Genomic DNA, 27,394 nt, shown 5'->3' on the forward strand with positions numbered 1-27,394 from the left:
AGGTTTCCCAGATCGATATTATTTTTAAATTGTTTGCTCATAGTGTGTGTGAGGATCTGAGACTCTCACAGTGGGCACCCAGTAGATTAGATGAGTCCCCAAGTTAAGACAGAAAACACCCTCTGATGGTGGCAGAGAGACGCTGTCCCACACAGCCTAAGTAGTTACCAGTGCAAGAGCATTCTGCTCTGAGAGGGGAGCTGGAACATGAAAGTGTTAGGGAAGAAACCGAACAAACCGTATGGAATGGTCTCTGTCCGTTAGGAACCATTGATTTACAGTGAGCTCTTGGGGAACGCGCTAGGTCAGCCAAAAGGTGTCACAGTCACTGACTGCAAAATACTGAACGGAACAAGATTGTACTGACCCAGTGGGCAGTCCTTGAAAAGTGGAAGCGAAAGGCAGAAATAGCACGATCCAAACGAACAAGCACATACGCCCCAGAGAACTGTTAAGGATGTGCCCCCAGCCGACTGTTCAGGCTGCCACTGACCTGCATCTGTGGGTCCATTGTGGGGTACAGTATCTGTGTTCAGTTCATGCTCATTGAATGGCCGAGTGTTCATCTCCCTACTCTCGTGGATCGTTGGCCGATAAGGTTCACAGAGGGTTGGTGGGGGAGGGGGCAGTGTTAGGAAGTTCCCAACTATCAGCAGGCATATCAACTTTACTTAGGGTGACTCAAGGCTTACAAAGTTTGGGGGAGACCAAGGGTAAAAACATCCAGGATAAGCAAAGGTCGTTGGTTGAGAGCTTAGGACACCAAAAGGCCTTATTAGCCTGGGGAAGCATTTCAGGAATCTCAGGTGCTAGCTGAACTGGTTTTATCAGGAGAAAGGAAATGGATCCCATAATCTAACTGAGGCTACCTGACAGTCCTCAGGTAGAGGCTTGAGGCAGGGGGTGCCTAAGGATTCCCCAGACAAGGTCAGAGAAAGAGAAGCCCCCCTGCTAATGACCGGAGTCTCCTACATTGTGCCAAGCCCAGAGGCTGTCTGGTTATGGTGGACTTTGACCTTAATTAGTAGCGTTTTCCTACAGCCTGGTGGCTTGTCTGCCACGAGGTGGTAGGGATAGTCACGCATCCCTGTATGGATGGTTTTCTAGTAGTACTCCCTTCTCAACCAGATCATTTTCTGTTTCCTTCCAGTGGCCCACCCTCAGGACCCTCACCACTCGTCAGAGAAGCCTGTCATTCACTGCCATAAGTGCGGGGAGCCATGCAAGGGCGAAGTGCTCCGCGTTCAGACCAAGCATTTCCACATCAAATGCTTCACCTGCAAAGGTACGGTGCCCCCAGTGTCCTGCTCAGTGGTACCCGGCCTCTGAATGTCACTCCAGACCCTCAAATAATGTCCAAATGCTTTAACAGGTCCTTAACCCATTCACCTCCCATTTAGGAGAGATTCGACGTTAGGGGGACAGCAGACCCTTCCAAGGCAAAGTCTTGGAGCGTTCATTGAGGTCCTGATCCTGGGGGGGAGGGGCTCTGTAGAAATACATTGAAAACGGAGTTGTGAAACATTGTGTCTCCTTTTTTTTTTTTTTCCTTTGAAGGAAGCAATTCCTAGTAAAATAACTTTGTTATCCACTGTTTACTGAAAGACTAGAAAACTTTTAACACGAGGTACACAGGGCTGGAGAGGCAGCTCAGTGGTTAGGAGCCCTTGCTGTTCTTGCAGTGGACCCAGGTCGGTTCCCAGCACCCACGCAAGGGCTCTAACAACCATCCATAGCTCCAGTTCCACGAGGTACGGTGACACCCACGTTTGGCCTTAGTGAACACATGATGCATAGGCTTCTTCATATACACACATGTGGACAAGCATTCATACATGCGCGATTTAAAAAACACAAAAACCTTGTGTGTATGTGCTCATGCATGCCGAAAAATTGAAAAGTTAGCCCTCCATTCGGAAGAGCAGCTCCCATCTACATGAGACCAACTTTCAGAGCCATGTCCTGCCGCTCATGAAGGTTGGCTAGTTAGTCTGGACTCTCCGGAATACCGTGTCAGTGCACTTCAGGGCTGGCAGGAGAGGAGAGCACTTGGTGCGTATTTTGAGAAACAGGTCACCAGAGTTCTGGAAGTGTCTGGGTGCTGGGATGTGCATATGTGTAGTGTAGGAAAGGAACTTGGGCCTCTGAGCCTGCTCCCTGGCTTCACTTTGCACCCGGTGCTCTTTGCCTTGTCCCTGGACACCAGACATCCTAGGTGTAGACTCTCTCTCCACGGCTACCTAGGCCACTTGTCCAGGGCCCAGAGGCTCCCTGGTGGTTGATAAGCACCTAGTAACCATTACATATGTGAAAGAGGAGGGTGCTTTCCTGGACTCTTTGTCAGTTGTTTCTCCCATTGCATGTAAGCTGTCTGGGAGAAAAGCTAGAAAGACGAGACAGAAGGAGGAGTGGGAGGGGTTAGCTCCATCCACTAAGCTCAGTGCTGAGGAGGAGTGGGCGGGGTTAGCTCCATCCACTAAGCTCAGGGCTGAGTGTATGCAATGGCTGGCCCATGACTACGTTATTACAATCAATTTCTGATAAATGCCTAGAGTGTAAGTGCTCTTGCCACAGGAAGGAACTGCATGGCCTCGCCAGCTAAATATATTTAAAAGAAGTGTTCTAATGTACATAGTATATATTATATATGTATATATATTATATGTGCATATAGTATATAACATATAATATATGTAATATGTATATAATACACATAATATATGCTGTATAATGTGTGTATATCATGTTCTATGTAGTATATATTATATATAATATATAAATAAAATATACATATTATATACAAATGTACATATTATATACTGGGATTATTTGATCCTTCTTTTAAAGAGAGCACTCTGGAATAAGTGTGACCAGCTGGAGTGTTTAGACATAGTATTAGTCAGGGCTCTCTAGAGTCACAGAACTTAAGGGTAGTCTCTATATAGTAAGGGAATTTGTTGATGACTTACGGTCTGTAGTCCAACTCCCCAACAATGGTCAGCAGCAGCTGTGAATGGAAGTCCAAGGATCTAGCAGTAGCTCAGTTTCACAAGGCAGGCAGGCGAAGAAGAGAGAGTCTTCCTTCTTCCAATGTCCCTATGTAGGTTTCCAGCAGAAGGTGTGGCCCAGATAAAGGTGTGTACCACCACACCTGGGTCTGGAACTTGCTTTGTCCCAGATGACCTTGAACTCAGAGATCTCCTTGCCTTAGTCTCCTGGGATTCATAGCCACTACCACTATGCCTCAAGATCTCCATGCCAAGATCCAGATCAGAAACTCGTATCTCCCAGCCTCAAGATAGAATCAAAGGTGAGCCTTCCAATTCTGGATTGTAGTTCATTCCAGATATCGTCAAGTCGACAACCAGGAATAGTCACTACAGACATCCCACACCGATCCTCAGGAAGCATGGCTCATTCCCAGGGTGCCAAGTATACAGCTGTATTGAGTCTTGACATGTCGGTAAGCAATGTGCTCTCAGGCAAGTCTCTGTGACCCAGGACCAACAAACATACTAGACCGTGTGCTATTACGTCACCTCAGATCTGACGTTTGTGTGGGTCTTTCCCTGGTGACCACAGATACACGGTGCAGAATCTAGAGGAGCTGGGCCCCATACACAGGCTCCACACATGGCGTGTCTGAGGGCTGGTTTCTGGTTCTACCTGATTTGGGTAACTTGGTGTCAGCATTTTTGTAATTCGGCTTTCTGCTCACAAATCTCCAGACAGCTGGCTCACGACACAGATAAGACATGAAATAGATACAACCTGTGAGTGATGGCAGCAGGCATCTGTCTGATCCCTCCAGTGAACTTTGAAAGATTCAGAGACACAGTGCCCTGTCCTCTGATGAACCCGTGGTTAACTCACTTTCTGGTTTAAGTCCAATGACTGAGTTTAGCTTCTTTATGTTGGAAATGTGTTCCTCGCACCTTGTTTCATGCTGTAAATGCGTTCCTGAAGTGGTGCACGCTCTCCTTAGGCTGAATCTCGATGCGTCTTAGGAACTTGGCAATTTAACCTAGAGTTGCTAAAGCAAAGAAAGTCGTCTCCTCCTGTCAGTCTCTGTCTTCTTGCAGGGAGTCTGCCAGTGTGACTGTCCCGTCCCAGCCCTCAGGGTTAATCTTTTACTGCTGGAGGTGGTTGAAACTCCCATAGGAAGGATCCCATGTAGCGGATCCCTGTAGGGGATCCCTGGCTTCCCAAAGACTTAGAGATCAGTCTTCAAAGCTGCATGTGCAACTCAAAAGGTTCTAATGGCTGTGTTAGAAAGGTGAAAAGACCATTTAATTTTCATAATGTAGTTCATTTAGCTGTGTGTGTCAAAATACTATTTTAATTAGCACAACATTTGAGCTGTCGGCTTTTTTCTCTCTCTAGTTTTCAACACATGTCAATTTGGACTCTTCCTATTGTGGGTGCTCAAACCTGGGGATGGTGGCCGCCATCTTGGACAGCACAATCCCCTGAGGCTTGCACTCTTGTGCTCTCTCATTCCAAGTTCTTAGATCTGTAGGAAAGCTAAGTGTTGCTTCACCCCACATTGGTTCGAATTCTTCCTCTGTTTCCCTGATGCCACTGGCCCTAGGCAGCTGGGGGTTTTGTTGTTGTTTTGTGTTTTGTTGCTGTTTGTTTTTAATCAGATTTTACTATGTATCTGGAGAGATGGAGGAGGTTATAGTGTAAATGATGGTGCAGGTGACGGCCACCCTCAGGCCATCTCCGGTCCAGTGAGCTTCTCATTAACCAGGGCCTGTCTTCTACCTCTTCACCCTTTCTTTTCTTCTCTTCTCTTTCTCTTATAATTTAAACATTATTTTATGCATATGGGTGTTTTGCCTGCACGCATGTCTGCGTGCCACATGCACGCAGTGTCCACAGAGGCCAGGAGAGGGCAATGGATTCCCTGGAACTGGAGTTACAGACTGTTGTGAGCCATCACATGGGTACTAGGTTTTGAACCCAGGTCCTCTGGAAGACAAACCAGTGTGTCACCCACCAAGCCATTTCTCCTTCCCACCTCCTTTCGGTTTTCATTTTAAAAAACTGCGTTTTTAGAGCAATTTTAGATTTATGGAAACAAAGAAATAGTCTATACGAGCAGGGCTATTTTTCCATTGGCTGCTATTTTGATAGGATTTAACCCTCCACCGAGATGCCCCTTCAAGCTGTCAGATTGGGATGAGGGTCTGTAGATGGCCACAGCGCCCACCTCAGGACAGCTGTTCTCTTCCTTACCCACCCGCCCTGACTGCAGCTGAGTCCTTACACGTGGCTTATGTCTTCCAGTTACAGCTGGAGGCTGGTGCTGTTCAGACAGCTAGTGGGTGAGCCAGTGTCTTGGGATATGGAAGATTTCAGGGCAGAGCCCGTGCCAGAGAAGCTGTTGTCAAAAGCAGTTCAGTGCCGACTGTGAACTCTCCGTGCTGTGCCCTCACCTTCTACTATCATACTGTCGTGCACATGTGCACACATGAGCACACTCTATCTACAGAGCTTTATTTCCTGAGTGTGGTCAAGGATGTTTTCTGTGATTAGAAAGGACTAAGATTTCCTCTGGCAGAGAAAAGACAAAATGAATGATTTTTGCTTTAAAAACTGGTCTTGAAAAAAGACAGAGGACACTGGACATCTTGCATGAGAGCCAAGCACATCACTACAGAGAGAGAGAGAGAGAGAGAGAGAGAGAGAGAGAGAGAGAGAGCACGTACTAGCTGTTAGGGTCAGAGAGAACACAGAGGGAGGAGCTGACATTTTAAGCTAAGTCCCAGAGACTGACTGGAATCAGATTTGGCCAAGAGTTTGGTTCTCTTAGTCTTCAGGGTAGCCTACCAGATTTGTTTTTTTGCTTTGTTTTGTTTGTTTTTTTGGGGGGGGGTGTTTTTTTTTGTTGTTGTTGTTGTTCTAAATGCTTTAGAATTTTCTGGTATGTTAAAAAAATAAATCTAGGGTATTTCCCTTAAAACATCCAAGAGAAATAATACTCACCTTGACAACTAATATATTAAAGTATTAAACAAAAATATCTACTACATGATGGAAGTGAAAACTCATAGGTAAAAGATAGAAGTGCCCCACACTGATACATCTGTCCCTTCTTAGAAGTCATTCCTTCCAGAGAAGCAAGCTGCACAAATGCCAGCAAGTCCACACACCCAAGTGGAGGTGAATGCCCTGAAGGGGTTTTGAGGTTTCTGATTCTCCTGGAGACATTGGATACCACCCTTGGGAGCAATGCTGGGTGAAATGGAAACAATGTATCACTACGACAGTATCACAGAACGAATAGAAGGCAGAGGGGGTCATTGAAACTACCACACCCCAGGAACAACATCACAGAATGAACCAAACAACTGCTTTCTGTTGCAGAACGATTGTTGACAGGTAACAGAAAAAAGGGAAAGTTACCCTCGAGGTTGACCAGAGCTCTTTCGTCTACCACAGCTGACTCCCCAGGGCAATGCTAACCTACAACGCAAAGTACAAATAAACAGGGTCAGGAACTGTGTAGTTCATTAGTCCATTGGTGAATGCTGTGAGTTAAATAGCCTGTTATTGGCGTTTATTACGTGCTTTTTACAAAGAGTGCCCTCTGATGGAGTCTAGGCAGTGACTTCCAAGAAGAAACATAGAAGTGTCCATTTGTCCCTATTCACCGAGCCACCACCTGCCTGGCAGAGGTAGCTGACAGGAACTTAGGGGGATGCATGCTCTTGGGCTGTCCTTGCTACTGCTAAGACTTTGCCCTGTGCTCACACAGACACTGATCTTGTGCCAGCCTGTGGTTCCGTGGAAGACTGGTAAGATCCAGTAACGTGGAAGCAGTTAACCTCCAACCCCTGCCCAGAAGGGAGCCCAGGATTGTAATACCTACTTGGAAGAATCCTAGGCATTCAGACACAAGTGAGAAGGCAGGAGGAGACAGGGCACAGGGACAGTATATGAATGAGCTCTCTTACCACAGCCCCAATTCATGCTATTGTTTTCCCTAGGAAATTACAGGCCTGAGTGTTTGAAGTTTTGCCTTTCGTAGCCTGTAACAGTGATCTTAGCAAGTAAATGCAATGCAAATCTTTTAAAATATTCAGTTTTAAGATAAGTGTTCATATTTTCCCTTCAATACCTTTAATAATGGTGCATGTACTCTGTACCATTTATAATACAGATGAATGAAATGTTTATACTTAAATGATATCTTAATTACAGACCATTATTTCTACACTGTTACATCTAAGAGACTAAGTCTTGATTGCAGTAAATGTTTGGGAGTGGGGGAAGGAAGCCGTTGTTTGTTTGGCTTTTCTGTTTCCCAGCGTGACGTTTTTACACAGTGAGAAAATTATTATCCTTATTTTTCCAATCCACCTAGCGTCATGAAGCCAGGGTTCTTCACCACAGAGAAATACATTTTAAGACTCCACAGGAGCGGTGTCGCCATGCAAATTTAATTATACCATTTAATATTCCTTTTTAATATTCTTAGTATCTTTTCCCAAGCTTGTTTCTACGTAGGAAGGTGACCCTGGCATTTGATTTATGGCTCTGCGATGCACACTTGCCTTTGCAAACAATTGTATTTATTAATAAGGGCTGATTTCCAACAGCGTTGTGGGCCTGGGGTTGTAGCTCAGTAGGGTGCTTATTCAGCATTTACAGAGCCCCGGGTTCGGTCCCAAGTGCTGGACACACACGTGGTGGTGCCACTTGTCTGGTAATCCCAAGGTTACACTCAGGATGCAGAGGCCGGGGCGATCACAGGTTCAAGGTTATCCTCAGCCATATAGTAAGTTTGAAGCTAGCCTGGACTACATGAGGCTCTTTCTCCAAAAATTACAAATTAAGACCTTAAGTAAATATCAGTAGTGAGTGAGTGGCCAAAAGTAGTTGTACTGGGGTGACCCTGGGCAAGTTTGGAGAGATGGAGCTGGAGTCGAGGTTTAGTAGTCTACACCGTCACCTTGTAACTATGGCAGTACAAATGCCATCAAGTGTTCTTCTGGCAGATTTTACTTAGAGCTGCTGAAGATTTGGGAGTCCTTTGACAGAATCATGCAGGAGCTAACTGAACTTTGGGCATTCCCCTCCGTTTTGTTTGTTCAGAGCAAGTATTTTAGCTTTTCTTTTTCTTTTTTATTATTGTGTATGTTTGTGTGAGCATATACCACATGCATGCATTACCCATGGAGGTCAGAAGAGGGCGCCAGGTATCCCCGGAGCTGGAGTTACAGGTGACTGGGAATCACCTGATGTGAGTGAGTGCTGGGAACCAAACTTCTGGAAGAGCAGCAAGCGCTCTTAGCCACTGAGCCAAGTCTGCAGCCCCAGAGCAAGGGTCCTATGTCTAGTCAAGTATTGTCGAGAAAGACTGCAAAAATCAGATACTTTGATAAGATCTCCTAAGACCTTAAAACGTTTTGCCCATGTTTAAGTACAAGCTGAGACCAAACATCCTGACAAAATATAAGTGGGGGAGGAAAGGGTTATTTTGTCAGTCACTGAAGGAAGTCAGGACAGGAACTCAAGCAGGGCAGGAACCTGGAGGCAGGAGCTGCTTACTGGGTTGCTCAGCCTGCTCTCTTATAGAACCCAGGACCACCAGCCCAGGGATGGCACCACCCACAATGGGCTGAGTCCTCTCCCATCAGTCACTAATTAAGAAAATGCCTTCCAGCTGAATCTTATGGGGGGCATTTTCTTAACTAAGGCTCCCTCTCTCAGATGCAGAATTTAGGCTTGAGATGGCTTCCCAGGGGGAAGACATGAACATGCTTGACCAGGGTACCCATGCGTGGCTGTGAATTCCCAATGCATCAAGAGCAGCAAGGACACAGAATTCCCTCCCGTCTGACCACCAGGACATCCCAGTCCCATTATGTGGGCACTGGCTGCAAGGAGCTCTCAGAAAAGAGGCAGTCTGATCTTGGGCTGCACAAGCACAGTTCGTTGAACAAACAGACGCACCATGGTCCTGTGAGACTGTAAGGACAATTGATCTTCTGCCCTTTGGGGAGGAAAGATAAGCCTCTATGTGGTTTAGGACAAATGTGACTTCATCCTTGCCGGGAAGAATCCAGCTTATCTGAGGTGAATATCACGGAGCCGGCCGCAGATGTGGCTCCAAGTCCAGCTGTAGAGCTCTGCAGACCACAGCTGCCACCGAGAGCTTGCATCACTCACACTGTCACACGCTCCTCATATGGTCCCTTATAGTAAGTAGTTCGTCCCTTTGTAGTGGTTTGGTAGAAAATGATGCTCATAAACCCAGCAAGGTTTTCCTGGGGACATTGTTATGGTGACAAGTCAAGATGGCTGCAGCCCTATGATTCAGAGTCAATCACTTGTCCTTACCGTGAGTTCAGGGTGGAACACCGCAATCAAGTGATTAGCGATGATGAAAACTTGACCTACTCTAGCGGCGTTTACGAACGCTGATCATAAACAGTAACATTTATTTATTCAACAAACACCTGAGTGCTCAGCTGCTCAAAGATAAATTCTACACGATTAAGTTAGACATATAAATTAAGACTCGTCTGTGCCTTCGTAGGGCTGTTAATCAGAAATTCAAATGACCCTGCAGTTACAAGTTAACCACAGTGGTGGGTAAAATCAAGGGACAACAACTGGAGGTTTAGGAGAGACACACGCTCACAGCACTAAGGCTATAGGGAACGTCTTCTTACGACAAAAGCAACTTGAAGGAGAAAGGGTTTATGTTAGCTCAAAACTGGAGGCAGCTGGTCACATCAGGTTCACAATCGGGGAAACAGTGGAATGGATACATTTTACATCAACCTGGTCCTGAGGCTGCAGGAACAAAAGGCGAAAGGTTATGGCTTAGAAGTGAAGCCTTTGAGCTGCAGAGGGGTGGAATCGGGAGGGGTAAACTTGATCTGGAATCACCGGAAAGGGGCCTCTGAGCATGCCCTTGGGGGACTGTGTTGATTGCATCTCCGAGACCAGAAGGGCCAGCCCAGGGTGGATGGCACTATCTCTTGGATCCCCCTGACTCTATACAGTGGGAAAGAGAACCGAGAAGCAGATTTATTCATTCATCCTCTCTGGAAGAGAAACAGACAGAGGCCAGAGGTTTTGTGCGTTCGTGGCAAGGGGAGGAACAGGTGGTGAAGAAAGCTCTTCCGTCCACTGCCACCAGGGTGGGCAGTTTGAGCTGCAAAGAAAAACCCCACATTGGCTTTGTTATTCCAAAGAGCAGATTTACCAGTTGTTTTGTTTTTAACTAAAAATCTCTTCATTTTTTGCATAAGGAAGCCTGACATGACAATATTGACATCAGACACCTTCACACCCTGGCCACGTGAAATACTGACAGAGCAGATCAGGCAGCCGTTCTGGGCTACAGAGGGTTAAAGAGAGCTATAGTCAGCCATTCTTCTTGTCTCCACTCAGTACCTGACAAGAAGAGCTAAGGACCTTCACAGCCAGGGAAGGTAACAGGAGGCAGCTGCTTATAGTATCCACAGAGACCAAAGACGAGGGCTCAGACTATGCACCCTCGAGGCCCTGGAAACTCACTTCCTCCAGCAGGGCCCTACCTCCTGAAGGTCCCACAGTCTTAGAAAACACTGCCAGCAGCTGGCAGACGAGAGTCCACATAGTTTCACACTCAACGGCAACAGCTGCATAAGGTACAGAAGCCCAGGAAAACTGGGGGTCTGGCAGGAAGCAAGACGATAATAAGTAGACCCAGGATGGGGATTGGGGCAGGAGCAGGGGAGTGAGGGGCTCGTTCTCTCAGTCTGTCCAGAGCTTGGGGATCCATGGATGAGGCTAAGGAGAGGACAAGAGATCTCCATAAGGCCCATGGTCCAGCAGACTCAATAACCCTCCAGCACCAGAAAGAGGAAACGCACTTGCTCATTGTGAGCAGGAGGCAGCTGCCTTGGTAAAGGCAGTGAGCAGAGAAGACAGAGGTGGGGCCGTGGATGAGAAAGACAGCCGTTCTGGCACCGAGTTTCTAATAAGAGTGAAAGAAGCCATAATGTTCTCCTTATTTAAAAATGGCATCTTGGGGCCTGTAAGGTGGCTCAATGTCTAAGGGCACTTGCCAGGAGGCATGAGAACCTGGGTTAGATTCTCAGGACCCTCGTGGTGGAAGGACAGGATCAACTCCTGAAAGATGTCCTTTGATCTCTACTCGCATGCTGTGATATTACACACACACACACACACACTCAGACACACAGACACACAATCCAACACACAGACACAGAGACACACACACAAATATATACACAGACAAACACACACACAGAGACCCACGACACACAGACACACACACACACACTCAGAGACACACACACACACACACACAGACACACACACACCACACACACACACATACACACAGATACACACTCAGACACACAGACACACAATCAGACACACAGACACAGAGACACACACACAAATATATACACAGACAAACACACACAGAGACCCACAACACACAGAGACACACACAGACACACAGACACACCACACACACACACACACACAGATACACACTCAGACACACAGACACACACATACACTCAGACACACAGACACACAATCCGACACACAGACACAGAGACACACACACAAATATATACACAGACAAACACACACACAGAGACCCACGACACACAGAGACACACACACACACACTCAGAGACACACACAGACACACAGACACACACACACACACACACACACACAGATACACACTCAGACACACAGACACACAATGAGACACACATACACAGAGACACACACAGATATATACACATACAAACACACACAGAGACCCACACACACACACACACACAGACCCACAGACCCACACACACACTCAGACACACACACAGAGACCCACAGACACACAGAGACACACACAGAGACATATACACTCAGAGACACACACAGACACACACACATTAAATAAATGTAATAAAAATGAAAACTTAAAGGATGTCACTTTTGAGTGGCTTTATTTTTTTCTGAAGGAATAGAGCTAGTTTTCTGTGTTATTTTTAGTTCTGTCGTTTGAGATTTCTGAGCACTGATTGTCTGTGGAAGATGTCAGATCGTGTGAGCGCTTCTCCCGGGGTAGTATTGGCAGACGTCCTCTCACAGAATTGCATTTGAGTAGGCAGTTGCCACTTGACTATGTGCTAGAGGGTGTGAAAAATGGTATTTTCGATAGCTTTTTTAAAAAAAAATCTTCTGCTCCTTTCTTCTGTAATGTCCAATCTCTCAGGAGAGTCTGTCTCATCCAACATTCCTTCGGAGGGGCTGGAGAGATGGCTCAGTGAATAAGAATGCTTCCTCCATCAGCATGAGGGCCCGAGTTCAGATCCTACCACCCACAGAAAAACACTAGAAATGGCCCTGTGTGGTTGTAGCTGTGTGGGCTAATGTTTTGTCAACTTGACCCCAGCTAGGGTCATTTGGGAAGAAAGACACTTCACTGAGAAAGTGCCACCCTAGAGTTGTCCTGTTGGTGGGTCTTCATTGTCTTGACTAATGACGGCTGCCAGAAGGCCCAACCGCTGTGGAGGCTGTGTGGGGCTAGGGCATCCTCAGGGGTGGTAGAATGGAATGCAGGGAGGACTGGCTGGACTAGATTTAAGTGTTGGTGCTGGGGAAGGGCTAGAGGATCAGATGGCCAAGCAGAGCCGGAGTCTCACTCTTCCAGTATAAATTTGGAGGAGCTCCTTGGGAGATCTGATAGACAGATGTCATGGATCTGTGTCTGCAGGGTCAGTTTACGGACACACATGGAACTTTCTCTGCAGCCTTCCTCTTGGTGCATGGGATTTTAGAGGAGGCAGAGATGGGACAGCTCAGTCTGGGGCAGGGGGGAGAGAGAATGACCTAATGACATCTACATGCCCCAAATCCGAAAGTGTGGCCTACTGTGAGATTTAAATCCCAGTCATAAGCAAGGCTGGTCATTTTAAGCATAGACAGCTTCTCCCTCTCCCTCCTCTCTCTCCCTCTCCCTCTCCCTCCCTCTCTCCCTGCCCCCCCCCTGCCCCCATTTCCCTTTCCTTCTCCCTCCCCTTACCCTCCCCCTTCCTTCCCCTGCCCTTTTTCCCTCCCTCCTCCCCTATTCTCCTTTCTCCTCCCCCTTTCCCTCCCCTTACCCACCCCTCTCCCTCCTCCCCCTGCCCTTTCTCCTTCTCCTCTCTTTCCTCCCCCATCCCTCTTTTCTCCTCCCCTGTCCCCTCTCCCCTCCCTCCCCTCTCCCTCCCCTCTCTCTGCCCCTCCCCTGCCCCCTTTTCCCTTTCCTCCTCCCTCTCCCTCCCTTACCCTCCCTCTTCCTTCTCCCCTGCCCCTTTTTCCCTCTCCCTCCTCCCCTATTCTCCTTTCTCCCTCCCCCTTTCCCTCCCCTTACCCACCCCTCTCCCTCCTCCCCCTGCCCTTTCTCCTTCTCCCTCTCTTTCCTCCCCATCCCTCTTTCTCCCTCCCCTGTCTCCCTCCCCTCACCCTCTCCTCTCCCTCCTCCCTGTATCCCTTTCTCCTTCCCTCCTTTTCCCTCCCTCAACCTTTCCTATCCCTCTTCCCCATTCCCCTTTCTCCCTCCCTCCCTCTCCCTCCCTTACCCCTCCTACCCCCCCCCCCCCCCTTCCCTTTCTCCATCTCCTCTCCCCATTACCCTTTCCCACCCCTTCTCTTCCCCTCCCCCACCTTCCCCTCTCTCCCTCTCCCCCTCCCCCTTCTCCCTCTCCCCTCCCTTTCCCTCTTTCCCTTTCCTTCCTTGTACTTCCTGTGCTCGTTCTTTTAACCCTAAGCCCTGTGTTCCAGTCATCTGTGCAATGATAAAAGACCTCCATACTCGTTTTTTGTTTTGTTTTTTTTTTCATATTCTGGGTGATGCCTTTGTTTCCTGAGCTGCTCCTAAGCAATTTTGTCTGCATGTGAAATTCTATGAATTCTAAAATACTATGCTGCCAACGCTTTTACTAATAAACAGAGATTCTGAAAGCTTCCTTTCTAACCAAGACTCTTATGATCATATAGTCAAACTCTGAATTAACTGGAATCCCCAAAAGCATTGCTTTGGGGCCCATTTTCCATCTGGTTGGCCTTGTAAGTATCGTCTCACCCAGAAGTGATCGCTGATTTTGGTGTGCATTTAGAAGTCAGTGAAGAGCGATGACAGTCCGTTTTTGAGGCTTGCCTTTTGAGTCCGAGCGTTTTTCACAGAAGTTATTTCTGGCGGAGGCTGCCCCCGCACATCATTGTTGGTGAGCGCTCTTCAGCTATTTTGAGCTCTGAGCTACAGCGATAGCCCTTGTAAGCGAGCTACCTTTTGTGGTGGCTTCAAGCTCTCCGCTCTGCATTTCAGTCCAGAAACGGATTGAATCAGTCTGACACTGATTGAACTCTGAGTGCTCGGGAAGACTGAAGGCCACTGTTACCATCTTGATAAAAACCTGTGAGGAAAAGAATAAGAAAGGTTTGAAAGAAGTCGCTGGAGGGACTGGGGAGATGATCCTGAGGCTTAAGAGCTCGGTTGCGGAAGCACAAGGGCCGGCATTGAACCCTCAGCACACCCATGACCATGAGCGGACACCATGAGGGCAGAGACAGGAGCATTGTAGAGGGTGCCCGCTGCCAGCCTAGCTACAGGATCAGCAAGAGACCATGTCTCAAAGGAGTAAGATGGAGGGCCACGGGGCAGGACGCCCGGCATCCTCCTCTGGTCTCTGACATATATGCTCATGGGCACCCCACAGTCATGCACTGAGGGAAGAGGGGTCAAGAAGCATACAAAATGCAGAGCGCCAGAGAGCTCAGGCTCTAACCTCAACATGGGGAAAGTATCGTTTCCAGAAGCATAAAGCCTACAGGCTCATAAAGGAAAGGGGACAGCCCCCGCACACCCCTGCCCCACACAGACAAGCTTTTAAACTAAAGGGTAACCTAGGCTGTACGCCCTGCTCCGGGTGGAAAAGCTCAGAAAAGCCCCTCATGCCTGTGGGTTCTCCCCCACCCCGACTCCCACCCCTCCACCACCGCGACTCCCCCACCTCGGCGCACCCAGTACTGGGTATTGAACCTAAGGCCCTGTGTATCCTAGGCAAGGGTTCAACCAAGCTGCTCCCCCGTGCTTGGGTCCTGTGACAGGCAGACTGCCAGCAGGATACTAGACAGCCAGCGCCTTCCCTAGAAGAAGAGAGAAGCCTGAAAGGCGGCTGGTCCCCATTAAAATCCGTAAGGATCGTGTTTCCTGGGTCTTCTCTGAGAACTGGCCCGCTTGGAATCAGCAGCCTGCAGATTAGGGGCGGTCCCCAGCTGCAGATGGAGGAAGGGTCTCTCACCGGATGGCCCAGGACCCGCCTTGAGGCAGGTTTACGGCTGACTCTGAGCACTGACTGGCAGATGGACCATCTCAGGGATAGATTTGTGGAATCAAATGGAGCTGCTGCACTAAGAAGGCCTAGGGCGCTTCCACAGCCCCACCCCCCACCACTGAAGCCGTGCTCTGCTCTCCCCACCCCATCCCTGATCCAACACCTCTCCGCGATCTGCTCTCCCCACCCGGCTCCTAACCAACGCCTCTCTGTGATCCGACGCCTCCACACTCTGTTCCCCTCCTGTTCCACGGTATTTTTACTGCCCAAGCAGCATTTGTTCCGTTGTTATTTTAAGATTTAGGCTTTTTTAAAAATGTGCTTGTTACTAATTTCACAACTTTCATATAAAAATTTCTTGGATGTACATATCCCCCACTTAACCAGTAAATTTACTCAGAGGTTTGTAGAGTAGATTCCATCAACAAGGCGCAGGGCTGTGTGTAGCCAGACCTTAGTGATGGGGAAACAGGGCAGGATTCAGCAGGACTCTCTGAGTGAGGAACTTTAACAATTGATCCCGGGAGGGAAGGCAGTGAGCTTTTGTGCTGGCAGCCCGGGCTTTTAATGAGCAGACTCTGTGATTTTCCTAGGAAGTATGTTAAAGTTAGGGAAATGTACACGTCTCCGTCTGAATTCAGCCTCACCAGGTTTTTAATGACCCACCCTGTAGATGTAAGACATTTGCTTTGTGCTCTCACTTAAAAGTACTGAAGCTCTTTTAAGAACAAAATATTTAGGGGGCTGGAGAGATGGCTCAGAGGTTAAGAGCTTGGGCTCCTCTTCCAGAGGTTCAATTCCCAGCAACCACAAGGTGGCTCATAAACATCTACAGTGAGATCTAGTGCCCTCTTCTGGCTCTCTAACGAGATCTGGTGCCCTCTTCTGGCCTGCAGGTATACATGCAGGCAGAACTCTATACATAATAAATACATAAATCTTTAAAACAAAACAAAATATTTTTTTTAAAAAATTTCAAGGTCTGATGAGATGATTCAGCAGGTAAAGGGACCTGGGGTTTGAGCTTCAGTGTCTGGTGGAAGGAGAGAATTGTCGACCACTATACATGCTGGGGTGTGTGCATACAGATGCACATAAAATAAATAAAATGTAATAATGGGATTGGAGAGATGGCCCGGCAGTGGGAGAGCATTTGATGCTCCCCCAGAGGATTCCTGTTTAGTTCCCATGGTTCCCAACGTCCATGTCAGGAGGCCTGTAACTCCAGATCCAGGGGGCCAGGTTCCCTCTTCTGGCCTCTGTGGGCACCCACACACTTTGTCATGTGCATGAGCATGCAAACACATGCATATATGCAGACACACATGCACACACTTGACATGTATGCACACACACACACGCTTGTGCATACACACATAAAAATTAAAATAATAAAGTAATTAAAATGTTTTACAATTCTTCTGAAATGTGTTCAATATTCCCCTTCAGATGCTTTGGGTAAAAAGAGCTGAGTCAGGGTCGGAGTGTAATGTCTACAGCTGTCCTACAAACCCAGGATGAGTGTGTCAAGGATATATACTATTCCTTCGTGAGGGCTCCTGCGGCATGGTAAAGCTGTTTGCAGGAAAACTCAAGGCACGGGACTGTGGACCCTCCAGAGAGACTGTCAAAGATGGCTGCAGGGGAGGGAAAGCTGGACCGGCTGCCATGGGGTGATAAGACCAAGTGATAGTTGTCTTAATTGCCCTTGGACAGAGCAGGCACCAGAATTCAAAGTCTGGGCCTTCAGTCAAAGGTAAAGAGCTTGTCAAACCACATCTCGTTTCTGGATCATGAAATGACCCCATGAGCTGCTACCTAAAGCCCACGTTGACCCTGGAATAATGTGACTTCTTTCTTCTTTGCGGTCAAGTTTTGGCATGACGTTTGAAGTAATGTCTAGATCCAGCTGCATGGGTTTTCCCCCCCTCTCATTCATCACCTGGTGCGTGTGCCACAAATCCCTGCCCGTTAAAAAGAAATACTATCTTATTATCTAAACCACCATAAATAATCCTACAGTTGTTGGATAATGTGACTTGGCTTTGAATTTCACAGAAAAGCCAGGTCAGATCACAACGCGGCACAGTTTGTCATCTCTCAACTGTGTTGCAAAATCATGTTGTCGGCCTGCTAGGTTCGTGAACTTAGAGTTTAATTAAAGAGAGCATGTGCCAATCCCACAAAACCACTTTCAGACAGAGAAGCCCACACAGAGGCACCCTTGGGGGAGGGGGCAGTAAGGACTTCTAAAAGATGTTCCCTTTGAAGGGACCCTGTGGTCTGCATTGGCATGAAGCTCCCCCTTGGTCTTGTCATAGGGAATCTGTGACTTTTATTCCCAGCCCAGATGACAGGATGAGTACAAAGGGAGCAGCTAGTCCACCATTTGCCCCTTCTCAGAGCTATGAGGAGTTCGAAGGAACAAATGAGTCATGCAAACCGGTGACGACTCCCGGGAGTGGAACCGGTGGGAACTTGCCAAGTATGGGGCAGAATTCAGCTTAATTACACTGTGCCCTCCTGTGTATTCTACTAGACGCGGAGATTAATAAAGACTCTTGGCCATAAAGCGCTCTGGCGTCTTCAAGGTGAGGTGCACACCTCTGAAATTACTGAAGAGGGCTTTCTGAGTGTCCCGTGGTAACCCTACCCACCCCCAAGGATTGCTTCTGTTCTGAGAACCTGAGGTCAGCACTAGGCTGGTCCATAAGCTCCGGGCATGATGCTCTTGGTAAAGAGGAGGCCGGTGTGAGAACTGGAGATGCAGGAAGAGATAGCGACGGTGGTTATAGGAGGAGACAGCCGTTCTGAGAACATGGTCTGAGCATTCATTATTTATAGGGCGATTGGTTGTTCCCAGCAGATGGTCACTCGGTTTTAAGGACAGTGTCAGAGCTGTGGGGTGTTGGTCTATGAGGAAAGCTTGTGCATGGTTTCTGTATCATCTTGACTCTCAAGAGTTGAACTGGGACTGGAGAGATGGCTCAGTGGTTAAGAGCACTGACTGCTCTTCCAGAGGTCCTGAGTTCAAATCCCAGCAACCACATGGTGGCTTACAACCATCTGTAATGGGATCTGATGCCCTCTTCTGGTGTGTCTGAAGACAGCTACAATGCACTTACATATAATCGAATATTTTTAAAAAAAAAGAGAGAGAGTTCTAACTGATGGGGGAGGGGTAACTTAGGCCATGATCTTACCAAGTTAACCCTTCGTTAGACAGAAGCTTCTCAACCTTCTTCTACTCTAAACCCCTTAGCACCTGTGGAATTTGTATGCTATTCTGGGTGGGTAAATGTCTAAGACAAGCCTGTCATTCAGACATTTACTGATAACAAGTCATGAAGAAATATGTTTTAAAAGAGTTTTGTTATACATATAATTTTTCAATTTATTAAGGTCTAAAGTGGAGTTTTATACTGCTAGGATAGTCTGCTTGCTTATTTTTATTTTTTACATAAAGAATACCGGCTGAATAATTGAGCTGCAGGACAAAATGGATCTTCGACATTTCTCAGATGCTGGCAATATTTTGATTTTATAACCATCCACGCTGAGGATGCCACCTTGCATAAATACATATACAAAATGGCAGAAGAAGTGTGTTTAAAGTCACTTCAGAAATTACTGGAAATTCTGTCCTAATCTCAAGCTGAACCTTGCTTAATGATTACTTTCCTGTGTGTGTGGAAAGCAAGTCAGCAGCTGAGTCGGAAATTTTTAAAATCAAAGACTCTAATGCAGTTTGGTCCAAAATATACTCTTCTGATACCCACGTGCCGAGCAACGGCCGTAGGAAAATCTCCTTGTTTTCCACTATTAAATCATCATCATTGCATGGACCCTAAAAACAAGCAAGCAAACAGAAAAGAAACACTGCAGTTCATAACACGCAGTAGTTGTGAACCCTAGAGGAGTGACGCACACTTGCACTGAGTGGCTGATGGCACGCAAACAGTACAAAGTGCACATATGTGTATATTTCCTTCAGACTCACGGCTATTGGTGAAGTCTTACACTGCACCGTGGGTGACCGCCACCTCCGATTCACTGCACTTGGTTCTAAATTCGTTTTTGCCCCTTACATGTTCAGGAACTGTGTGTGTGTGTGCGTGTGCATGTGTGTGCATGTATGTGTGTGCATGTATGTGTGTGTGTGCATGTGTGTGTGTGTGTGTGTGTGTGTGTGTGTGTGTGTGTGTGCAGTGTGAGTTTTCCAAGACAGGGTTTCTGTCCTGGAACTCACTCTGTAGACCAGGCTGGCTTTGAACTCAGAGATCCCTGAGCCTCTGCCTAACCTCCCTTGGCAGCCCCACTCTCAGTTCTATGACCAGACTCATTTAAGAGCCTGTGTGTTAGAATATTGCTGAGTCATGGAAACTAACCCGTGTTCTTGCCGATCCCCAGCAGAGCTGTTTAGTGATCGAGCTCACTTTTCTCCCACCCCACCTGAGGGTCTGCTCTAGCTGCTTATGAGAAGGATCAGGAAGGGTCCTAGATGCCTCACCTGAGGCTGCCCTTCCCTGGGTGGAGCCCCTACCCTTGGAATACAGAGGCTAAGGCTGCAGAGTCCTGGACTTAGTTGTAGCCTCCCCGGCATCCTGCAGGAGATGGTCTTTATCAGGAGTTGCTCTAGGCTTGATTTGTGGACAAGTTGTGACCTGCTTGAGTTTGTCGGAACATGCAGAATAGGCCCAGGCTCCTGGCAACCCTGTTTCCTACACTGTCCCTGTCATCCACAGCTGTCTGGTTTGGAAAGGGATGCTAAGATCCAGACCCAGCAAAGCGTCCCTTTTTGCATGTCCTGAGATCACAGGTGACAATTCTGTGTTGGACTTGTCCCTTCCTTTCCTTCCCTTCCTGGCTTGCTCATTCTCCTGTCCCATATGTTACATCACACGGTCAGCATATCCGATATCCCGCACAAAGAGACAGCAAGCCTCGACTGCCTTGTTGCTTTGGGGAAAGATTTCCATTGTGTGGGGGAAAAAAAATGGTCACTGGAAACTTCAGCTGTCGCTGCTGCTATAGTAGGAACCTATTACTCAGCGATCTTGGCCCAAATCAGGTGGCTGTGTGGGCAAGCAGTGGGCACCTTTCCTAACAGCACTGCCAGGGACACCTTAGTCAGCATCCAAGAGAGCCCAAATGGGCATATCTTTCCATCACAGACTGACTGATTGTTTCTGAATCTTAGATACCACTGAAACATAGCCAGTGGATTCTACTTGTATGAGATATTGCATGGCTCCCATGGGAGGAGGGGGGCAGGGGAAAAAGCAGAGCCCAGTAATAAATGGCTCTTTGTGCCCGTCCACTCCCTGTCCCCAAACCGTTGAGAGCACAGGGAGCCACCAGCGTCTGGCAGCAGGCAAACATTGCCCAGAGATTTAGCAGGCGATGACCAGTTGTAAACTTGTCGTTCTACAGTGTGCGGCTGCGACCTGGCCCAGGGAGGCTTCTTCATAAAGAACGGGGACTATCTGTGTACCCTGGACTACCAGAGGATGTATGGGACACGGTGCCACGGCTGTGGGGAGTTCGTGGAGGGCGAGGTGGTAACTGCCTTGGGCAAGACCTACCACCCCAACTGCTTCGCCTGTACCATCTGCAAGTAAGTAGCCATCTTTCCCAAGCCTCTCTCCAACAGACAAATGCAGGCTTCAGCATCCAAGGCTTTGATGGCCTCCTCTGGTCCTGAACAGTACAGAGTCTTAAAATAGCTCCCTCCCAACACGTCTCTTCCTGCCTGGTTATTCTTTGGTTAAAGTGCAGTGTAACCAGAAAGCGTCATCCATATCCCCCAGAAAGCCTTGTGGCGGTTTGTAAGTGTCTGTATCTCAAGCCTGAGGGGACCTGGACCCTGGGAAAGTTTTAATAAAGACATCTCAGTAGGGAACAGATGGCTGCTTAGGATAAAGCTCAGTTGGAAGTGTAGGTGATTATGTGGACATGTTACGTAGCATCTTCTAGGTAGGCATTGAACTGTGTGTCCATAGTCCCAGCATTCAGAAGGCAGAGGTGGGGGAGTTGCTTGAGTACAGTCATTCAAGATGAGCCTTGCCAAGACAGCGCAGCCCCCTCCTTCTAAAGATGAAATGACGTCTTTACTATAGTTTGTGATGGTTGGCAATGGCTCACTGGTCAAGTCATTAGTCTTTAGGTCTTTTTTCTTTGTTTCTTTTTGTTTTGTTTTGTTTGAGATGGGGTCTCACTATATAGCCCTGGCTATCCTGGAACTGTGTAAACCAGGCTGGTCTTGAACTCCCAGAGATCCTCCTGACTCTGCCTCTCAAGTGCTGGGGTTGAAGGCATTTGCCACCATGCCTGGCTTACATAACATTTCTTTTAAGTAGCATGTTCTCGGCTATGTGTTTGTATAGGAGTTAGGACTTCTGTCAGATATAGTGGCAAGGTTGAGTAGTTATGACAGAGACCAAGCGGTCTACGAAACCCAGAGACACTAGTCGTTGATGTTTTAGGGGGAAACTCCTGATTGCTAGAAATCCGCATGACATAGTTTAATGAGAACGATCGGTCTGAGGGAAGGAAACTGGCATGGGGGAGAGATGTGCTATTGTGTTCTGGGAGCTGCACATTATGAAAGGAAGATGACTTTGACTTCTAGTACACAGGTCTGACTCTTACTGTAGAGGGTCTGTGTGGGTCTGTAGCTAAGCACTGAATGGACAGGGGTCAGCCACACTCCTGGGGTGGCTCCTGGGGTATTGCACTAAAGACACACTTGTTATCAGTGCCCCCCAAGAGCTGGGTCAGCCCTGGACGGTAAGCTTGTCTCACCCAGGTCCCGTCCCTGACTGGAGACCAGAGAACGTATATGCTTGCCGTATTGTGTTTATGGCCCTTAACCCTCTGATATTCTCCTTACAGAACAGACGAGGGGCCTGTTCAGGTGTAGGAATGAATGAGAAGCAAGGGGCCCCTTGCAACACCACAGTGTAGTTTCAATTATTCACACAGGTCTAAGTCAGGTCGAGGAGGCCTGTCCCTGCCCGTGGCCTCTTTATCTGTCCAGGGAAAAGTGGCAAAGCCACTTCAGAGAGGGAGCCACTGAACTGGGGACTTTTGATATTCAAAGGTGTAAGACTGCCATCTCCCCCGTCCCACACGCTTGATAACTGGTCCCAGTCATACTGGTGGGGGTAACCGGTGAGGGCTTATTGTGGTTTGTTACCAGCCTTAGGCCATGGGTGATGAGCTAAGGGCTGTGAACGTACAAACGCAGGAAGCTTGGACTAATGACATTGATGAAGATGGCTGGTAAATTGGCTTGATGCAGGAAGCAAGCTTTGCAGAGCTGACCTGCCTGCAGAAGGCCTTCATGCAGCGAGCTGTTCCTGATGAGTGTCCGGCAGGGTATTGGATGCCCTGGAACTGGAGTTATGGAGGCTGTGAGCAGCCATGTGGGCACCGCTGAACCTGGCACTGCTGCAACAACAAATGCTCCTAACCACTGGGCCATCTCTCCAGCCCTGGCAACCAATTCTGACATGTTGACAGCATCTCCTCCTGTCACTCACAGCTTATGAGAGACTGGGTTCTCCATTGCTTTGCAAATTCAGATGTCCAGAAAGGACAGTCTGACCCCATAGAGTTACCACAGAATACGGGACCAAGAAGGCTCCCACTTCTCCTGTAAGCTGTTCCCTTAGGGATGCGCCCCGAGCTTCAGTGAGAAACCATGGCATTTAAAGTGTGTTCTGGTGTGTGTGTCTGTATGTGTGTGTGTGTGTGTGTATGTGTGTGTGTGTGTCTGTGTGTGTGTCTGTGTGTGTGTCTGTGTGTGTCTGTATGTGTGTGTCTGTATGTGTGTGTCTGTGTGTGTGTCTATGTGTGTGTCTGTGTGTGTGTGTGTATGTCTGTGTGTGTGTGTGTGTGTGTGTCTGTGTGTGTGTGTGTGTGTGTGTGTGTGTGTGTGTGTGTGTGTGTGTGTCTGTGTGTGTGTGTGTGTGTGTGTGTGTGTGTGTGTGTGTGTGTGTGTGTGTGTGTGTGTGTGTGTGTGTCTGTGTGTGTGTCTGTGTGTGTGTGTGTGTGTGTGTGTGTGTATGTGTGTCTGTGTGTGTGTCTGTGTGTGTGTGTGTGTGTGTGTGTGTCTGTGTGTGTGTGTGTGTGTGTGTGTGTGTGTGTGTGTGTGTGTGTGTGTGTCTTGTGTGTGTGTGTGTGTGTGTGTGTGTGTGTGTGTGTGTGTGTTGTGTGTTTGTGTGTGTGTGTGTGTGTGTGTGTGTGTGTGTGTGTGTGTGTGTGTGTGTCTGTGTGTGTGTGTGTGTCTGTGTGTGTGTGTGTGTGTCTCTGTGTGTGTCTGTGTGTGTCTGTGTGTGTGTCTGTATGTGTCTGTGTGTGTGTGTGTGTGTGTGTCTGTGTGTGTGTGTGTGTGTGTGTGTGTGTGTGTGTGTGTGTGTGTCTGTGTGTGTGTGTGTGTTGAATGAAGAACTTCCTTATGGAAATCACTGCTCTGTGGGCCCTGAGGAATGATTTGCTCAGACACCCCTCCACCTTCGAATGGAGTTAAACCATGCTACTTCTCAAGCAGGGAGCCTGTAGGACCACTGCTCTCTCTTTTCATCTCATAATGAAGCACATGCATTTGTTTGGCCCGTGTCCAGCTGGCAGGCTTGGGGCATGGCTGCATTTCAAACATTCTGCCTGGTGCTCCTCCAAGAAATCAATTTGCAATCGGAGGGTAGCAGGCAAAGAGGTAAGGAGATGGAGTGAAATTGCTGGAATAACTCCGAGGGCAAATGCCTTTCTGTCTTCCAGGCGCCCGTTTCCACCCGGAGACCGAGTCACATTCAACGGGAGAGACTGTCTCTGTCAGCTCTGTGCACAGCCGATGTCCTCCAGCCCTAAAGAAGCCACCTGCTCCAGCAGTAAGTGTCCTGTGCCCCCCAGACACTGACAGAAACACCTTTCTAGTTCAAAGGTAGTTTAGGAAGATGTCTTCCTTTTGAACGATCCTATTAGCAAACTCTAAGTCTGGTCTTGTCTGAGGCATTTTTTCCCTATGGAAAAACATCATGCAGTGTTTACTAAAACCCAGACAGGGAGAAGAGCATCATCATTGTGTCAAAAATACCCAAGTGGAATTAGGTATTGAGCTGTCTATGTTTTAAACAATCTATTAATTATCTATTTTATATGACTGCTATGTCCTCAGACACACCAGAAGAGGGCATCAGATCCTGTTACAGATGGCTGTGAGCTACTATGTGGTTGCTGGGATTTGAACTCAGGACCTTTGGAAGAGCAGCAGTCAGTGCTCTTAACCTCTGAGCCATCTCTCCAGCCCCCTCAAACTGTCCATTTTGACAGTCAGCAAGGAAAAATAGTTCTGAGCCTTTAGATTGAAATGTCTTGCCTGTGACCACACCTCAGAGAGTGTGGCTTGGCTCACACTTCAGAAGGAACAGTTCCTCATGGGAAGGAAGGCAAGGCTAAGAAGGGGCATGATTATATGTGCTGACCAGGAAACAGGATAGGAAAAGCCAGTGTTCAGCTGGCTGCTTTTTCCCTTAAAAAATTATTATCCTTGTGTGGGGTACCATTACATATATGTCCTTATGGAATCACTGCTCTGTGGGCCCCAAGGGGGCCAGGGGACAACCTGCTGGAGTCTGATCTCTCTCTCTACCATGGGATCCAGTGATCAAACTCATGTCTCAGGCTTGTTCAGCAAGCTCTCTACCTGCCCAGCCATCTCCCAGGCCCCTGTGGTTCCCTTTGGTTCAGTTTGGGGTCCCCTCCCAGACTCTGGGATGGTGTCCCTCAAATTCAGGGTGTGTCCTCCCTCCTCAGTTCCTGGAAACACCTTTGCAGTCACACACAGAGGGGCATCTCCTAGTTCAGTCCAATGCAGTCAGGTTGGCAACGTTTGACCTCTCCCTGCACACAGCCCACCTTTAGCTATGGAGGCGGAGGCAGGAGAACGTCGGAGACAGGGTAAATAATTGTCGTCTCTCTGTGTTAAAATCACTGTCTCCTCTCACGGAAGATGCAGATGGGATAATTTCTACTAATCCCTAAATAGTTCTCTGCTCACTGGGAAGGACTCTGACGATTGATCATTTGATATTTACTGATCACCCAAAGTGTGGTATCGTCCTTCAAACTAAAGATAAAACCTTGAGCAAAATGAATTCTCTCATCCTCGGGAAGCTTGCTCTATAATGACAGCACATAGACAAATTACCACAGAAAATACCCAATATGTGAAGCAAAAAAAGAAAACAAGGTTTTCTTTTTTTAAAGATTTATTTATGGGGGGGGGGATTTAGCTCAGCGGTAGAGCGCTTACCTAGGAAGCGCAAGGCCCTGGGTTCGGTCCCCAGCTCCAAAAAAAAAAAGAACCAAAAAAAAAAAAAAAAGATTTATTTATTATATATGAGTACACCATAGCTGTCTTTAGACACACCAGAAGAGGGCATCAGATCCCATTACAGATGGTTGTGAGCCACCATGTGGTTGCTGGGAATTGAACTCAGGACCTCAGGAAGAGTAGTCAGTGCTCTTAACTGCTGAGCCATCTCTCCAGCCCAAGGTTTTCTTTATAGGAGCAGTCAGAGGAGGCCTCTGTAGAAGGCAATGCCTAAATGAGTGTGGTAAGACAGTATGCGTGTATGACAGATGGGACATTTTCTATGATGAGATTCCATCTGACCTGTGGGAACCTAGAGAGAAACACCCCATAAATAGACTCTTTTCAGAATACACTGGGAATGACTTTGCACTGATCAAGTAATATCTAGTATAAGTCAATATATTCTAAGCTGGGAGCTGGGGAGTGACCAGAGAAGCTGTCTCAGCTCTTCACTGAGGTGAGGCCAGAATTTGCCTTAGTATCTGCGAATGTTCGGCAGCCCTCTGGAGACCTGGAATACGTAACTCCCTTAAGCTCTCTGAGTCCTAGTTCCTAAGAGTAAGGTAAGCATTTTCTATTCTGGATGAGTTCTACACAATTTATAGCAGTGGACCCCAATCTTCCCGTTACTATGGAAATCTTTCCCTTACTGCAAATAAGAATGCCCTGACATTTGCATAGAGATGGATTTTGACCACTGGGAGGGAAGAAGATGCAGGATATACATGTGACAGGTGTGTTTCTATGACCTGCCACTAGGAGGCAGCAACCTGGCAAGGAGCCCAGTAGGTAGCGAGACAGGGTCCTAGGCTATGTGGTGTGGGATCTGGTGTCTAAGGCTCTTGCTACCCTACTCAAGAACAAGAGAAACACTGTAGGGTGTTACCCCACCCTCCAGCAGGGCTCACTTTGAAAACACATTAGTAAGACCATTAGAGGGATCCTTCTGATGACAGTTGGAGCAGGCCCGTGGTGAGAGAGATTGTGTTCCCATGATGCACTGGTGAGGTCATGTAGGGCTTTGGTAGGTAGGAAACTGAGACTAGAGGTCATGCTCAAGGTCACTGAAGCCCTCTACTGACAGGTGAGGGCAGATGCCAGTCTTCTGAGCCCTAGATTATTTTGTTCTCTATTATGTGTCATCTAGTTACCTTTGATCATTTAGTGTAAGGAAAAAATGCAAATTCTTCTAAAGGGGCATCCAGTTGCCTCAAGCCACGTAGATCGGGAACACGCTCCATCATGTGCTCATAGCTATAACAAAATTATATAAATATATATATATATATATATATTGAAGTCCAGGCTGTCCTTGAACACACTATGTAACCAAGGGTGATCATGAGTTCTGATCTTCTAGCCTCTGTTTTCTAAATCCTAGGATTATAGGCACGCATCACAACTGACAGATTCTTTTTTCTTTCAAGGAAACACAATATTTCTATTAATTCTTTGAGAATTTTATATACATATATAGAAATCGATTGTATTCGCTTTTCCATTCTTTTCTGTAACTCTGCCTAGATCCACCCCTCCTAACTTCATGCTACAGCTCATATGAGGGCGTGGGGCCATTGCCGGAGTATGGTATACAACCAAGGGCCACCCTGTGAAAGAAAGCTGACTTCTCCCCCAGTAGCCTCCACTG

General features: G+C 47.6%; 1 protein-coding gene across 8 annotated transcripts in view; it reads left to right on the forward strand.

Moving 5' to 3' along the window:
- The first annotated feature begins 1,150 nt into the window (after nucleotides 1–1,150).
- Nucleotides 1,151–27,394, forward strand: part of Ablim1 (actin binding LIM protein 1) — a 141,963-nt gene continuing 115,719 nt past the window's right edge. For all 8 annotated transcript variants that reach the window (XM_032892257.1, XM_032892250.1, XM_032892255.1 and 5 more), the window contains exons 1-3: nucleotides 1,151–1,285; nucleotides 20,802–20,985; nucleotides 24,150–24,259. In XM_032892257.1, the coding sequence (XP_032748148.1) occupies nucleotides 20,879–20,985; nucleotides 24,150–24,259 (217 nt within the window). In that variant the 5' untranslated portion in view covers nucleotides 1,151–1,285; nucleotides 20,802–20,878. The remainder of the gene's footprint in view (nucleotides 1,286–20,801; nucleotides 20,986–24,149; nucleotides 24,260–27,394) is intronic.

The sequence above is a fragment of the Rattus rattus genome, chromosome 2, assembly GCF_011064425.1.
Source record: "Rattus rattus isolate New Zealand chromosome 2, Rrattus_CSIRO_v1, whole genome shotgun sequence".
NCBI classification, from domain to species: Eukaryota; Metazoa; Chordata; class Mammalia; order Rodentia; family Muridae; genus Rattus; species Rattus rattus.